Source organism: Uloborus diversus, unplaced genomic scaffold (assembly GCF_026930045.1).
Source record: "Uloborus diversus isolate 005 unplaced genomic scaffold, Udiv.v.3.1 scaffold_12, whole genome shotgun sequence".
NCBI classification, from domain to species: Eukaryota; Metazoa; Arthropoda; class Arachnida; order Araneae; family Uloboridae; genus Uloborus; species Uloborus diversus.
In genome coordinates this window covers 1,993,369-2,011,127 of record NW_026557876.1, presented here as the reverse complement: position 1 = coordinate 2,011,127, position 17,759 = coordinate 1,993,369, and the positions used below count along the sequence as shown (strand labels likewise).

Below are 17,759 nucleotides of genomic sequence, written 5' to 3'. Positions count from 1 at the left end.
TCGAACCACCCTCCCGATCTCGCACCGAGTGACTTCCATCTCTTTGGATCTCAAAAGAATGACTCAGCGGCATGGGAGAAATCTTCGTTCAGAATGTGAAAACCACATCGGGCTGGATTGCCGAACTGCCGACCTCCCATTGCTTCTATGAAAACCCAAAAAGATGGAAGTCGCCGGGAGCGAGGTCGGGAATCTTGGTGTGAAGCGGGACTCACCCGGAGTCGTCGACCACCGGCAGCTGGTCGAATCCTTCCCTCACCATGCAGTCGATGGCATCTTGGCAGGACATGTGGGGCAGGATGGTGAGGGGCCCACTCAGCTGGAGGCTGGACACCTTCAGGTCCCACCACCTGGAAGAGAAGTTAATGCACCCGCCTTTAATACGAAAAAAAAATTACAGACTGCTTAAAAGCAATTTTTGCAAATTCCCGCACTCATGGTTCTTCGAATTGATAGCCACAAAATGTCACTCACCAATTCACAGGGGTCGAAGTGGTCCTATATATCCTATATTTCCTATATTTTCAAAAAAAGTATGAAAATTGTCCTATGTTTCCTATATTTTTGGGAAATGTCCTATATTTCCTATATTCCGTTTTTTTTTATTAAATTTATTTCTATAAAGCAACAGTAAATAAACTATCTGACTTCGGATTTTTCGTCAAAAGTACGTGTGCAAACAATTTAAAATTAAAAAACGCAACTCACTAAATCCTACAACAGGCATCTTCTCTCATTGGCTACAGCAATATGACGTCATTGTAGTGGGTGGAGTTTCGAGAACGAATTCCGAAGTCGGTTTTAGAATTTTGTGTTCGGCAACAACAGTTTGTTTTGTTTTCCAGCGTGGTTTTTTTCGGTTTTTGTTTTCGCGGGTATATTTTTGTGTTCAATGCATTTTCTGATCGGAATGTTCTAATCATCTTTTTGCAGTCTTTTGTTTTGGTGGAATTTTATTGAACAAAATATCTGTATATTTGTGCTACAAAGCATTGGTTATTTCCTGTTAGTTCTCAACACAAAGACGGTTTTTATTTATTTATTAATATAAACTATGTTTGTGACACTTCTATCCCTGCAAAAATTGTGAGTTGCCGTGTTAATTATCAATAAATTTCACGTTTTTTTTTTTGTCTACAAAGTACACTTTTTTCAAAAATTATTCTTTCAACTACAGGAAAGTCATTTCAGGTGTAAGTTATAATTTTGTTTAAGGGTTTTTTTTAAACAAAATCATTGATAAGAATAAATAAATAATATGTATGTATTATTTCTTTTTTCATAGCGAAACTATTCATATAATGTGTCCTATATTTGTCCCATATTTTTTGTGGAAAATGGCCTATATGTGACAAGTCGATCACTTCTACCCCTGAATTCATCTTAAAAGCTAATTGTAAGACGTATTTACTCACTCGTTTTTTTATTTGATGCGTGAGCAGTTGCATTGTCCCTTTACGGACGCTTGTTACGAGTCGCTGATCGGAAAGCTACGATGTGTAAACATCGGAATGAATGAATGATTCCAAGGATGTGACGTCAGCGCATGAATGACGTCATTTCCCGATGACTCGGGGCAGATAGAATGTTCTAGAAACATCCAAGCAGTTCTTAGGCACGCATTTCTGGCATGGCATGCGTAGGATATAGGCAGAAGGAATCACTTCTGCTCGCGTTTCTCATCTCTTCGGCCGAGGATATTCGTTCTTTTTGAGGACGCTCGCCTATTGAAGCGGCGTCCCGAACTCAGCATAGGAAATGGCTGTTAGTTTTCGCCATGAGTGTTAGGGACTTAAATTTCTTTGAAACATATTAAGGAAACTTTATAGTTAGTTGAAACATGTTTTGATTATTTTACTACAGTAGAAGACCGTTATAACGCACACCTTGGGACCAGAGCTTTTGCGTTATACAGGTTTTTGCGTTATATAGGTCATTTCCCAAATTTGGAAACTAATATTCAGAATATTTCTATATATTAGCACTTCAGAATGAGTTTTATCTGCAATGAGTATTAAAGCACCAATATTACAATTAGTTATTCACAAATAGGTTACACAATCAAAAGAAAGTGCATTATCCTGCACTTCTGCTAGCTTAATGGTTTGCATAACAGCTGCATTTTCAAGAGCCATTCTGGTATTTTCTGTTTACTATGAGTACTCATTTTCAATTTAAAAGCTTTGTTTGAAGATGGAAAGATGAAAAACTTTCAAAATTTCATTCGCTTAACAATTTTTATGTTTGCAAAGCAAAACAGAGGGATTTTTTAAACTTCAAAACCTATTGTTTACTTCTGAAAAGTTCTGCGGTTTATAGAGAATTGCGTTATATAGGTTGGCGTTATAACGGTCTTCTACTGTGTATAGTTCAATAAAACAAAGTTAGTTTTAATTGACTCTTGTTACTTCAATCTTCGATGAAACTTTCAGCCATGATACAAAGGCATCTGCTAACCTGTGGAGTTGACACTATTTTTTCATTACAAGAGTTAAGCTCGCGTGTTAGGCTGACACAACTTTTTAACAGCTCCCTTCCAGGGCATATTTTAAGGAAATTTGACTGTGTGAGCAACTCCAACTTCCTTGGAAGGGGGTGGGGGGTTGCAAATGTGCAGTTTGTTAGTTGAATAATCGTCAAAAAGGAGTTGGGGTGTGAAAATTGGAATTAGGGAGATTATTGTTAACGGTCGTTTCGTTCGATAGGAAAAGAGTGCAAAGAACATAAACGCTGTGACTCAGCGTTTAGAATAGTTCAAACAGTCACTGAGTTTTTGATTTTTTTTAATTTCATTCATTATAATATAACATTCATTTTCATTTTAATACAACCAAATTCAAATAACACTGTCTTTTTCAAAAAAAGATTTCATATAAAACCTCTCTTTGTAAAAAAGTTCAGATGCTTCTTCATTCGAACCATTTGAATCTACAGTAGAAGACCGTTATAACGCCGACCTGTATAACGCAATTCTCTATAAACCGCACTACTTTTCAGAAGTAAACAATAGGTTTTGAAGTTTAAAAAATCCCTCTGTTTTGATTTGCAAAAATTAAAATGGTTAGGCAAATTAAATGTTGAAAGTTTTTCATCTTTCCATCTTATTTCAAAGCTTTTACATTGAAAATGAGTACTCATAGTAAACAGAAAATACCAGATGGCTCTTGAAAATGCAGCTGTTATGCACACCATGAAGCTAGCAGAAGTGCAGGATTTTGATTGTGAAACGCATTTATTTGTGAATAACTAATTGTAATACTGGTGCTTTGATACTCAATGCAGATAAAACTCGTTCCGAAGTGCTAATATACAGATATATTCTGAGTATTAGTTTCAAAATTTGTGAAATGATCTATATAACGCAAAAACCTGTATAACACAAAAGCTCTGGTCCCAAGGTGTGCGTTATAACAGTCTTCTACTGTAGTTTCTTTTCCTTAGGTTCACCAAAAAATGCTGCTGTGATTTTCTTTCAGCACTCATGCTTGCATACTCGATCGAATGCGACTGCAACACAGAATAGAGAGCGTAATAACGAACGCGTCAAATGACCACGCAACTACAAGCTTTGTACAGGGCACATGGGGTATGAGTTTTGGAGTGTGAGACATCGTTGTTTAATAGTTTTACTTATTTTAAAAACTTTTGCTTGTGGGAACGGTTAGGGGTCACGCTTCCATTTTTCTTACAGAAAAATAAAAAGTATATAGAAACACATAAACAATGAAAAAATTTAGGAACTCCAACTTCCTCTGAGGGGAGGGGGGGGGATTGTAAATGTGCAGTTTATGTTAGTTGAATAATCGTCAAAAAATAGTTGGGGTGTGAAAATTGGAATTAGGGAAATGATTGCTAATGGTAGTTTTGTTCGATAGGAAAAGAGTCTAAAGAACATAAACACTGTGACTCAGCATTTAAAATAGTTTAAACAGTCACTGAGTTTTGGAATTGTTTTAATTCCATTCATTATAATACAACCATTAGAATCTAGTTTCTTTTTCTTAGGTTCACCAAAAAATACATCTTTAATAGAAATTTGCTGCTGTGATTTTCTTTTAACACTCATACTCGATCAAATGCAACTGCAACACAGAATATAATAGAGAGCGTAATAACGAATGCTTCAAATGACTACGCACTACAAGCTTTGTACGGGACACATGGGGCTGGTTTCACCTAAAAAAATGGCTACAGAAGGAAGATTACGTGAGGTCAATCCACAAAACTCTGTTTACGTGTTACGTGCTGCCATCTATGAGTTTTGGAGTGCGAGACATCGTTGTTTAATAGTTTTATTTATTTTAAAAACTTTTGCTTGTGGGAATGGTTAGGGGTCACGCTTCCATTTTTTTACAGAAAAATAAAAAATATATAGAAACACATAACCGATGGAAAAATTTAGGAAAATGTAGGTGGGCAATTTTATTTGACTGTGGGGCCAATTTTATTTAACTGTTTTTGCAATTGCCCAAAAAACCCCCATTAAAATATTCCCTGCTCCCTTCAGCTTTGTAATGGAGGAAGGGCTCTAAAATTTCAGTTCTGATTGCCTAAGAGTTAGGCCTGTGCAAATTTATTACAGTATACTCTTGATTATCCGTGCTAATCACCGGGCGGCATAGCACGGATAATCGAAAAACACGGATAATCCGAAAAATCATTTAAGGAATATGCAGGGTAACTATTTAAGGGGAAATTAGAAAAAACTAAATACTCACACAAACCAGGAACTTTTCTTCGAAATGTATTGCTTAAAAAAAAAAAAAAAAAAAAATCAGTGATCATTTTTGTTTTCTTTGTTTGTTTAAATTGTTGCGTATGTCTGTACGAATTTCTCTTACTGCAATTATTTCTCCGTAATCGTAACCTCTTTCACACAATAAATGATCCACAGATCGTAGAGCCCTAGAAAGTGAAATTGTATTTTCTTCATGTTCTTCATTTTCGGTATCATCACTTGCGTTTGATTCGGTAACAAGTTCAACGATATTTTCGTCAGTTAGACATTGAAATCCTGATTCACGTTCGTCGCTTTTGAACCACTCTTCGACATTCTCGGCGTCAACGGATTCGAAACCTTCGATATCTTTTAACTTCCTCAATGATGATATTATCGATAACATCATCGAAGCTTTAGAAAAGTGTGATTCCGAAATGATGCACGGATAATCCGCAAACCGGATAATCCGCACACGGATAATCGGGAGTATACTGTAATTCTCAATTGGTTGAATATAGAAAAAACCCCATTTCTACATGCTTTTAGGCCCCATTCTGATCTCCCTCGGGACTTTGGATTATTGGGAGTCGACTGTAGTTATATGCATGCTTATTCAAAGAATCAGTTATAAGGTCACCCCAGGGGGTGACCTTGCATGGAGAAACGCGCAAGCGGTAGTCGGTTGCAACAAGGTCGGGCGACTCACCAGTGCTTCTCGCTCATCTCCTGGTGTATGTCGATGAAGTCTCTCTCGGTGAGCCAGGAGTCTGTCAGGAACTTGGTCATGTAGTTCCTCACCCCGTCAGGGAGGAGCACCACACAGCGCTGACCCTCGCGCAGCTCCCTGGCTGCCCTCAGGGCTCCACTCAGGGCACTGCCGCTGCTGCCACCTGGAGAGAGAAGGAAGACTATGAGAACGGGATGTTGCATAATATATTCAAACGTAATTGGTCTTGCCATTTAAACAACCCTCTATTGTCATCATAAATATATTTATGTATCAATTTTCTCATTGTTTGTCTCACTGTGCAGTAGATGGCGCCATGAGTGGGCATCAACTCTGTTGTCTGGGGGATATAAGAAGTAAGATCACAGAGGGTTGGTGTGGTTTTGGTGTGTGACTGTCTTGTAACATGGTGCTTTTTTTTCCTCATGTCCGAATAGTGTGTGTTATTTAGAATATTTCACCTTACAGGTATGAAGTTAAATGTTCATCCATCCTGTTTTGCAACGTACATTGTAATTTCTTTAACTTACCAACTATTTTAGACTTTTAAATAAAAGCTTTTTATAGCAGAAGTATCTTTCCTTGTAATGTGTCATATTCACTCTGCTTAGTGTTAGACAGTATTAGAATATGTCAGGTATCTTCGCTAATGCAGGGTTCGTACTCAATTTTAGAAATAAAATGAAGGAGTTTTGGAGGAGTTTTGAAGGAGTAAAATGAGATTTTGAAGGAGTACTAATGGAGTGTCATTAAATGATGTCACAATTTTTTTCAATATATTTGACCATCTGCACCCTTTATCACAAAGTGTCACACTTCACCCCCAAACTCCTCCTCTTGTCATGTCATATTTTTTACAAACATATCGCTACAATAACTGTGTGATGTCACTTTTGTCACCCTATGTCTTCCCCTTGTCACAATTTCATGAACATGGCCTCCCCTCAAGGCATGACATCACTTGTGGATGACCCTTTGTACAATATCATAACTGCAATTAACTAAACAATTGTTTTTTTAACGCAATCACTTAATGTAGTACATTTACTTATGTAGTTTTAAATATTTAAATAACAATTAGACAACTTGACTTTTGCTGCTGAGAGGGTGGTGGAGGAATAGACAATAATCATAAAACTTGAAAAAATAGCCAAGCACCATTTAAGCATGTTTCACTTCACTTATGAAATGTCTTAGTCTTCTAATAAAATTCTCACCTTCAACCTTTATGAATTAACTATGATCGATTTAAATCACATCTTCATGAAAAAAATACATGCACGAAATGACTACATTAAAATCTCCTTTGTGACGAAGTTAGTTGTCAATAGAAGTATTTTAAGTTTATGTGATAGAGGAAGATTATGTAGTCTTGAACTAAAAAAGAAGGAGTTTTGGAGGAGTTTAAACCAAAATGAAGGAGTTTGAAGGGCCCTTCAAAAAAAATCATAAATGAAGGAGTATTGGAGGAGTTTCGAAGGAGCGTACGAACCCTGTGATGGCGTTTGATATTCTGTACATAACACGGGAGGCCAAAGCGAGGTCTCCGAGTCATACGACATGTAAACGGGGGGCGCCCCTGACGGGAGGTCACCATGACCTCCCAAAATTTTCCTTCTCTGGTAATTTTCGTCTGGCAATTCTGCAAAACTACCATAATTTGCCAAAATTTGGAGTTCGTCCAGCAAAATTATCATAATTTACGCAAAATTCGGAGTTTCGTTCGGTAAAATTCTCATAAATCGGCGAAATTCGGAGATCCCTCTCGTTGGGCCGATTGAAAATTTCCACCCTCTCAAAAATTTAAGTTTGCATGCAAAGTGATTTGAAAGTGCAGGGTTTTTATAAAGTCTTAAAGAGAAGTTGTTGAGAAATCTGCCCTTCAGGTTTAAACACAATCTTTTTCTCAAATTTTGATCCTGATCTCAAAAAGTTTTTTCTTTTTTTCTCAAAGTTAATCTACTTCAAGACTTCTCTTTTTCACAAAGTCTACCTCTGCACCTTTCTTCGACTGGGATAACTGGGTCGTTGGTATTTTGCATGTAGCTCTGCCCTAGCCCTAGCTTAAGGACAGTGACTTACTGCTTAGTCGAATGGGGGGGGTCTACCGGTGTAGGGCTCAGCTAAGGATTTTCTAGATCTAAGAAACATCTTACGCTGTCTAAATGCTCCATTTTGATAAACAATCAGCTTTAATGTAAGAATTTTGAATTTTAGAAATCCTTATATATATATATATATATATATATATATATATATATATATATATATATATATATATATATATATATATATATATATATATATATGGCATGGCATGATAATCTTATATTATTAAAAACTGAGCGTATGTATCTATGTGTGTACCTATGTATGTATAGTCGGACCTCCATATATCGAAGTAGCAAATTGCCGGAAAAAAATTCGATGTATAGAAATTTCGATATACAGAAACGATTTTATTTTATCGTACAAATCTCCTAAAACACTAAAATTAAAGCTAATTTTTGTGCTGTGAAACCCAATTTTCTAATTTATATGAGCATTGGATTAAATAAAAGTTGAGAAATAAAAAATTAACAAAAATTACATTTTTGCGCTATTATACATCTTCATTCGTCGGCAATTAACTTGATTCGCAACATTAGGGGGGTTTCGTCTTGACAGTGTAATCGAGAGAAAAGTAAAAAATCAATCTACTACACTTGAATGATTTTCACTGAAGCTAAAATGACTAGGAAATATAATCAACTGACAAAAAAGATTACGTGAAACGGAATTTACAGTGTTACTGGTTACAACTTAGATTTGAAATAAGCTTGAGGGAATTTAAGAACTCCAAAACGGAAAAGCGACCTATCTACACACCCCTCAACCCCAGATTCCATACAAGTTTCGTAGCAACCTTTAGTGAACATAATTTTCTCCCCTAACTTTCATTTTTCATGAGACAAACAGCCTGAAGTTGAATCAAAATCTACGAATGTCTTGAAATTTTTTTCGATATATGGAGATTTTTTTGATATATAGAAACAATTTTTCTATGTAATGAAAATAGAAATTTGCTGGGATTTTGATACATAGAAAATTTTGATATGTGGAAGTTCGATATATGGAGGTTCGACTGTATGTCCAAGTTACTACTATCGAACGCCAATGAACTGACCATCGAACCAGATATCGATGGATTCGTAATCTTCCCCGTCTTTATGTTTGGTTATTTCAGATAATCCTCCAATAATAATTAGCAGCAGTATCAGTTAAAAACTATTCATCATGACACTTAGATTTCAACTTAAAATTCTTATTTTTCAAAGGTTTTTCTTCATTCAAATCATTATTCAGTGCCTCATCTCGACTTTCCGCAACGATGCTTTTATTGAAATGTGTAGCCTGAAGAAAATCATTGAGACGAAAGATCTGTTGCGTTTGTTATTTTCTTGAATACAGGAAAAAAATTCTGGTATTTGTTTTGAGGCTTTTTTTTGTAATTGGGGGATTTAAAATGTTCCTTTTTTTGGTTATTTTTCAGCAATCTGCCGCAAAATTTTACTGATTTTTTTTAAATAAATTTAATTAAACAGCCTCTAAAATTTAATTAAACAGCTACAAAATTAAACATGACTATAAAAATATAAACATCCTCATTTAAGAAACTACATTTGCAGAAAATAGAAGTCCACATCAGTTTCAACATCCGACAAAAGTTTCTATCTCGGGATTGGAGAATCTGGGGTTTGATGCCGACGTCCCACTAGGGGGCTCACAAATGTGGTACATCAAGCTACTGTTATGGATTAGCGACCCTGCCCTCCCCTTCAGGTTAATGTTGAAATTGTGGTGGTAACTAGTGGCGCCATCTCTTGATGGTTAATTCAGTTATAACAGTTCAAAGTAAGGGATAACGATGAGAGCCTACTAGAAGGCTTTAACCCGTTCGAGACGAATGACGCGTCTTTGCGTCAGCGCTAGGTGGTTCTTCAGAGATGAAAGACGCATCCGTGCGTTACAGTAAGTAGTACACAGCTGACCTAACGACGCTATTTTGCGTTTTGGATTTGGAACGAAATGTTTACTATCAGATGGCGTTACTTATCCATGTTCCGTTCAAATGATTGCTCTCCTGCATTAGTATTTCTCTCTCTCACGTCAGAATGGGGTGTGTCAAGTGTCTGTGATTTATTGGATTTCGTGAAAGAAAATATAAACATGTGCTCGCAAGTGAGAAGGGAAAAGTACACTCATTTTGAAGTGGCTCTTTCTAGTTTCGGTTCCATTTACATACCTGCCAACCCTTCCGGATTTCCCGGAAGTTTTACGGATTTTTATGTCCTCTTCCGTTTTTCCGGTCATGAGCAAAATCTTCCGGATTTTTCACGTTTTGTAGGAAAAATAATTATTTCGCCAATTTTGGCGCTAACGATACTTTTGTGGAACGCGGCATCGCGTTTTAGGCCAAGTAGCCGAGGAAAGGTTGCCGTAAGAGAATGGCACGAGAAGAAGCGAGACGAGATTATGACGTCACGGAGTGACACGGCGCATGACTTCATCGGGATCCAATCAAAGCGAGCGTCGCGGCGGGCAACTAGGGACATAATTTCGGCGCCGATTATCTTCTCGTTCTCTCAATTCGAGCCGTTTTTGCTTCGTTCTTTTTTTTAAGATGAGTAACAAATGTTATTTCCAAACTTTTGAAGAAAGCAATAAAAGTAATATTTACTAAACGAAAGTAATTTCAATTGATATGAAATTCATAACTAATATATTGTTAAATGTAAAGAGGGTAGGTGTCCTGTTTGATTTTATTTTGCGCTAAAATCTTGTGGATAAAAATAAAAAAATCTTCCGGATTTTTTTTCTCGGAGGTTGGCAGGTATGCATTTATAATGGGATTGGAGTTGAGATATCCAGCAAGGGGTTTTACTTTTGTGTTTATTTGGTAGCCATGATGAACACATTTTATCTTTCCAAGGAGAAAATATCTTAATTCATGACCGATCCCTCTATGGATCTTTTGGGTCACATTGAGACATCTATAAATAATTTTTGTTGGAGTTCTTCATACAGTAGTTACTTTCGGAAATGATACGCCGAAAAAGAAGGCAGAGAACTTAGACAGAGATATGTGTCATTTGCTCAAAGCAGAATAAAAGACCTAACACTACGTATGAGTGTAAAATGTTCAATGCGCATTTATCTGTGCTTTGAAATTTTTCATGCGGCTTTAAAATATTAATTGTTACAATATTCTTCAAGTATTTCATAATATTAAGAGCAAATATTTTCCCTGTTTTTTAGAAAATAAATTGTTTAATTTTGGTACTTTTAGTTATTGTAAAAAACAATATATTTTGCATTTTTATTGTTAACTATCAATTATTTTCATCCAATTTTTTGTTATAATTGAAATTTTGATATATTTTATCATGTATTAAAAATAGTTTCATTTCTGCTTAACGTATACATTTTATCTATTATTATGTATGTGTACTTTCCGAAATTGCGTATTAGGCTTAGCGGGAGAAATTGCCCCGACCTGTGTGCACACAGTCCTTGGTAACAGTTGCCGTCCTGAGGGAGTGCTATCTTCTGCGGACTGCCGTCCCGAACGGGTTAAACAAATGGGACAGTGTTTCTCAGAGCATCGCTGGGGCTGAATGTCAAGAAGACAAGTGCCTACATGGTCCAGAGACAAATACAAGGACCATTTTGCGACATGTACACAGTTACTTACCGCAAAGTAACCCTTCTTTCTTGATCAGCATGCGAGCCAGCTGGAAGGATTCCTTGTCGTTTGTCTTGATCCACTTGTCCACTATCTGAAAGAAGGCAAGAATCGTCACCGACACATTCGTCTTAATTTTTTAACGAATGGCAATGAGAACAACTACCAAGTCCCGATCTATTTTTTTGAAACGCTAAAGCAAAAGAAATACTTCAAATACTTAATACAGTCGAACCTGTTTATCTCGAAACTGCCTATCTCAAAAACCTCTCTATGTCGAAGTTTTTCATTTTCCCTGCATATAAAGACCTAATTCAATGTTTTCCCCCATGTTTGTCTCCAATGAAATTTTCTGAAAACCTGTATATCTCGAATTTCGACTAAAGTATCTTTCTTGAGTTTGATCCCCAAGGATCTTTATTAACTGGAATTTGGAGATAAAAAGCATTTTTCTTAATATTGGCAGTCACATAATCCTCTAGAATTAAAACTTTATGTACAAGAAGCAAGTTTTCCAGCAATTATATCCATTTGGAAACTGAGAGGAAGGGGACATTTTGGATTAGTAAAATTGCTTCCAAAGTTTTACTTTCGAGTCATTGCTCCAATTACTTGTTTTTAGAACTTTTTTCAAAACCTCTGTATCCCGAAACCTCCATATCTCGAATTTTTCTTCTCTCCCGTAAAATTCGAGATAGACAAGTTTGACTGTAGACCAAAGTAAACAATTGTTTCAATCAAATTCAAAAATGTGCATTGTTGGGGGAAATATTTTGATAAACGGTAAAAAGAAAGTTTCTTTAGCACTAGCTTAATGCAAGGTTGCTAAGTGAAAAAGTTGATGCAAGATATATCATGATGCTGGATAATCAATAATTTTAATGCTGTTCAAATTTTTATTTCCAACTTTTCGAGTCAATGAATTTTAAAATACTTTCAAGCGTTAAGTTTTACAGTCAGGCAGGGGTGCCCACCTAGAGAGGGTCATGGCACAGACTGCCCCATGGAAATTTTTAGGGGGTGGGGGTGTTTTGAGGGGCATATTTTTCTTTTTTAGGAGGATTCTTGATTGGGGAGGAGTCTTTACTGTTTTTATGGGGGGTACACCCCTTTGCTCAAAGGGGGGCACTTCGGGTCAGGGGCAGTCATTTAATCATGTGCATTTACCGTATTTTCCTATATATTATCCGCGGCAGCGTATAATCCGCAGGCTTTAAAATTGGCCTGAAGAAGAAAAAACCTTCGTATAAGCCGCCGCGGCGTATAATCCACAGATAATACGATGCAAAGAAATGAAGTTTTGATGTAACATACAATTTTAGCAACTAAACTAAAAACGTGTAGAAGTAATAACTTTTGAGGTATATTCAATTTAAAAAACAAAATAAAATCCAAGAAATAAAGTTTTCTTCTCGAAATTGTCATTATAGTACGCTAATTACTTGAAGACAGAGTCAAAAAAGGAGCAAACGGTATAATCTTGTGCAGAAGACTACGTTTTCCACTGTATGTTGTATATTTTACGTACCCTGATTCGCTTAAGAACATTCAAGCTATGTAAAATAACCGACATACAGGCAGGGTTTACGAGCTCTAAGAAAAAACATTCAAGCTATGTAAAATAACCAACAAACAGGCAGTTTTCGCGATTCTAATGGCGAATTCTACTGGAAATATTGAGGTTCAATCCGTTGGTGTTGAGGGAAAAAAAAATACACAAATAATCCGCAGCAGCGTATGATCCGCACCTCATTAATTTTACACTTTTTAACAGATAATCCGCGGATTATATACAGGAAAATACGGTACTCTTTATAAAAATTATGAAACAATCTTAAAAAGTTCCACACTGAAGTGGGATGTGGGGAGAAAAGTGTAGATATGAGATGGGTACAACCTTCTAGATATGTCCAGATCAATATAATTAACTAACACTTCAACCTTCAATTTTTGAAAAAATGAATAAATAAATGAAAACAAAGAATTTTTTCTAAATTTTATAAAGTTTTCAATGATACAAAAAATTTTCGTTGAATGAAAAAATATTTTTTAAAGGAAAATTGTTAAATGCATGGAGTACAGTTAACCCTCGTTTATCGCGGTTAATTCGTTCCAGACTTCACCGTGATAACTGAATTTCCGCGAAGTAGGGTTCTGTATTTATAAACCGAATATTTTCCTAATTAGAGGGCAGAAAACATACTGACGACAATTTAAATAGGTTTTTAACATAGTTAGAGCCCCCTAGACCTGAAACAGCACCCTTATCCAACATTACCTTTGTATTACTTAATATATTGCACAAAATATGAGAAAACGGGATACATTAGACGGAATCGATATCACATTAATTATATTGAGAAATAAAGTACACACACACACATGCAGTTCTTACATGCACTACTAAAATAGTTCAACTTCAACTTGTTCAATGATGAATTAATTTCCAGTTAGTGTGACCGTATGTACCCCCCTTTCTTCCTCTACATTTATCCTCATCAAAGGTATTACGCATACAGTTTAACAAGCTAGTAGTACGTTGTTGAACACCATTAGAAATGTATTTATCCCATAGTAATAATACAGTGATTTATACTTTGCAGTTAGAGTTTAAGGTTAAATTGAGATAAACTTTATTCGGCGATTTTAACCTCCACTCCCTCAACTAGTACTACTGCAGTCAACTACAGTCCCTAAGAAGAGCTTACCTTACCTAAAAGACATTATTTGTAATTCTCTTGTAAAAAAAAGTTTACACGAGAACATAAAAATGGCTCATTGCTATAATTGGAAAAAAAAAAAAAAAAACGCGATGTAGTGAAACCACGAAAATCGAAACGCGAAGTAGGGAGGGACGACTGTAGTTGAATGCATAAACAGTCAATACAAGAACTAAAAAAATGAATTTGATTTTCCCCTTAAACATTTGAAGGGAGACGACCACAACCCCATGTTATTTTTAAAAACAAGCAATGATTCAGTAAATATTGATAAATAGTTTAAAAAAAAACTGGTTTGAAATTCTAAGCATGGTTATTTTAAGTTCATTATTTAATTGCTACGAATTACCTTACATTGCAGAAAATTATATGGGCTTTTTGTTAAATTCATTCAGCATCATTTCCTGCTTAATCTCAAAGTAATTTAAAATAAAAAAAAAATCAGCCGATCAGAGAGTGAAAATCTTCCGATTACAAATAATTGGAAAAGTGGCGCCGATGGCCAATCGATCGGCGCATCCCCATTGCTTGCCATTTTTTTTTCACCAAAAACTTATAAGGGAAATGGTCAACATTTTTACATTCAAAGATGTGCAAACTTTGTTTACTACATTATTTCATTTTTGCCCTTTTCACTTCGAACCCCCCCCCCCCCCAAACCTCTGTAGTATGCGTTGAATGCAAAGACAATTCACAAAAGGAAAAAAAAAACCTGAAAGTTGTGCGATTTGCAGGGAATTGCACCACATGGCTGCTTTAAGACAGGAGAACTCGCCTTGGGGAGCAGAATGCAGCATTGAATTGTTTGTGTTGAGATTTAAATTAATCAGGGTTGCCACAGAAGTTCAAGAATGAAATTCCCTGACATTTCCAGGTTTTCCAGTCGCTTTTAGGGAAAATTCCAGGTTAATGAATGCCGACTCGCCATTTTTAAATACCAATACAAAATATTTTTTAATGTAAGTAAAGCTACTTTATGAACAAAATAATGCTTAAAAATGATCAATAATTGTAACCTATATTTGTGTTAAGTTAAGACAAACTAAAAATTTAATTCTATTGATTTCAAAAGGACTGAATTCTCAAACACACTAAGCAATTTTCGGCAAAGTCACAGTTTCAATGTTGGCACGTTTCCAAGAAAAGTTTTAACCTATAAAAGCAAAAATTTTGAGACTTTAAATTTTTGCGAACAACATCCATATCACGAGAAAAAAAAAAGCCGAACGAAAGCCCGTAAAATACTAATAAGGCTACAGATTCAATGCAGAAAATAAAAGTAATTTCTAGCTAAGCATGGCTTGGTTTTTTTTTTTTTCAAAAGAAGCAAAATAAAATGTAGTGATATAAATCAGGACTTTATAATTTTTGTATCGATATTTCTTTTTCTTTTGTAACCTTATTACATTCAGTTTTCAAAAATGAGCTTGAATTTTCTTTCTCTCTCCTATCAGGAAAATTCGCATCCCTGGAATGCGTGCAACATTTCCGTACTTCAGCATTTTTAACAAATGGCAAAGCAGTTTTACCTATCCGATCAAAAAAAATGGGAAGGATTCCCCGACATTTCCAGAAATTTCGATAATTTGTGATTTTTCCCGACATTTCCCTGACCATTTTAGGTGATTTTTATTTTCCCCGACACTTCCAGGTTCTCCATGTTTTCCAGGTGTGTGGCAACCCTGTTAATGCTTCCAATGTTTTCTGATGCAAATGTTGCGGACGAATAGGCAATGACGTTTTCTCGCCGATTCGTCAGTGTGACGTCACAAGCGTTTTGCTGCAGCTTCATCATTTCTTTACTATAAAATTGTTGCATCTTAAGTTAAATGGTGAGATGACCATCTGCAACACATTGTTGCATCAGTTGATACTTTAAAACTTGATTTTAGCACTTTGGAATTTACAAGTAAAACTAATGCTTTTAAATTTCTGCCATGTCTTCTTATTTCCATTGCGTACAACTCAAGAGTTTGGAGTAGAGATCCTTATATACGGAGAGATTGGACAAAGGCACGTTGATCTCCGCCATGTTTAGTCCAAGTGTTGTCAGCTTGAAATGGCGTGTGAATTTTTAGCTTTCCCACGGAATATAGGACATGCTAATCTTTAAAGAACAGGCTGATATATTTTCTCCTCGTATTTTCATTAAACAGAGTGAGCGCCAACAAGGGCGTCCATATAGGGGGGCAAGAGGGGGCTCGAGCCCCCCCCCCCTAGAAATTAGAATTTTCTTGCTTTTAGTATATTTTTCTTTGCAAAAATGCAAAAACATTTCTTCTCTAGCCATCAATGAATAATTTATTAAAAATGTCAAACTTTAATAAGTCTGATCTGCACTGAAATCGATTTCCATGGGGAAAATATCCTGCTAAACCATGGAGAAAATATCTGAGCCCCCCCCCCCCTTAAAATTATGCATATGGGCCCCCATGAGCGCCAAGTCTGTCAATCCGGCGCCAATTGTTTCGTTTCGTCATCGCGCTTACAAAAAAATTTTTTTTCTCTCAAAAACTTGTTCATAAAGATAGAAAACAAACAGATATTTGTGATCTGCACATTTCATTTCATTCAATACGAGGCGTGTTTTTAAAGTAAGTTCCGTTTTGAAATAAAAAAAGAACGAGCACAGGTATAGCAAAGAAATTTATTGCACAAAAATCTACCACTATTACGCTATTTTTCGACATTCCTCCCGTGATTTTCCGAGCATTTGTCATAGCGTGGTACAGGTTTTTGTATACATATTCGTACAAAGTTGCCGCCTGTGTATTCACCCTTGGGATAACATGTTCTCTGAGCTCATTATTGCTGTTGTGCCACAGACCACCTAAGAAAGACTTCAGATGCCGAAACAAATGAAAAATGCTGCGAGATAGGTGGGGGCAGACCAGAAGATGTTCAAAAACGTCCCAGCCAAAGCCCTGTAAGAGTCCTCATGGTCGACAACACGGGCGGCAACTTTGTACGAATAGGTATACAAAAACCTGTACCACGCTATGACAAATGCTCGGAAAATCACGGGAGCAATGTCGAAAAATAGCGTAATAGTGGTAGATTTTTGTGCAATAAATTTCTTTGCTATACCTGTGCTCGTTCTTTTTTTATTTCAAAACGGAACTTACTTTTAAAACACGCCTCGTATCATAACTAACTTCCAATTTTTTCGATACAATGTACAGTGATATTTGGTGCAGGAGATGCATTACGGTCTACGGGGAGTGAGCATCTTTGGGCATAAGATGGCCGCCGTTCCGAAGTTGTCCAATCTCTCCGTATTTAGGAACTCTAGTTTGGAGGGGTATTTTTTCTTTTTTTAGGGGGGGGGGGGAGGCACCCAGAGGCGGCGGTTGGCACTGAAAAGTGGGGGGGGGGTCAAAAAAAAGACAATTAAACGCTTTAGGATTTTTAGCGGCAGCAAAAAAATGAAAGAATAAAAAAGAAGATTTAAAAAAAGAAAAAGTACAACATTTTTCTAAGACTGGTTTTGAGTGGTAATTGATGCAAATTTAACAGCTTTACTCGCGTTTTTCTTAAGATTTTGATGCATTTTAGACCCAACGCCTCTCCCCGAAGGAATGCTTAGACATGCATTAGACTTGCATTATTTACCCCAAAGCATTTTGAGATGTCACGATCACTTGGCAATCACAGGGATGAGAGTGGTCAGAGAGCAAAAAGGAGGAAATCCAAAAAATTTCGTAAAAGGAATGACATCCAAAACCGCATCAAAATAGAACCTAAAAGCCATGATTTTCAAAAATTCAATAAAAAATGGCTAATTTACCAGTTTTAAAGGTAATACGTATTTAATTAAGTATAAGTAATAATTTTGTACAGTTTGCTGCAATGTACCATTTCTTGCAA

The 17,759-nt window shown here is 36.2% G+C and overlaps 1 protein-coding gene across 5 annotated transcripts in view; it reads right to left on the bottom strand.

Annotated features, from left to right (window-relative positions):
• Positions 1-211: 211 nt before the first annotated feature.
• Positions 212-17,759, bottom strand: part of LOC129232360 (cystathionine beta-synthase-like) — a 78,559-nt gene continuing 61,011 nt past the window's right edge. For all 5 annotated transcript variants that reach the window (XM_054866506.1, XM_054866510.1, XM_054866508.1 and 2 more), the window contains 3 exons: positions 11,182-11,266; positions 5,427-5,610; positions 212-350 (listed from right to left, as the gene is read on the bottom strand). In XM_054866506.1, coding sequence (XP_054722481.1) covers positions 212-350; positions 5,427-5,610; positions 11,182-11,266 — 408 coding nt within the window. The remainder of the gene's footprint in view (positions 351-5,426; positions 5,611-11,181; positions 11,267-17,759) is intronic.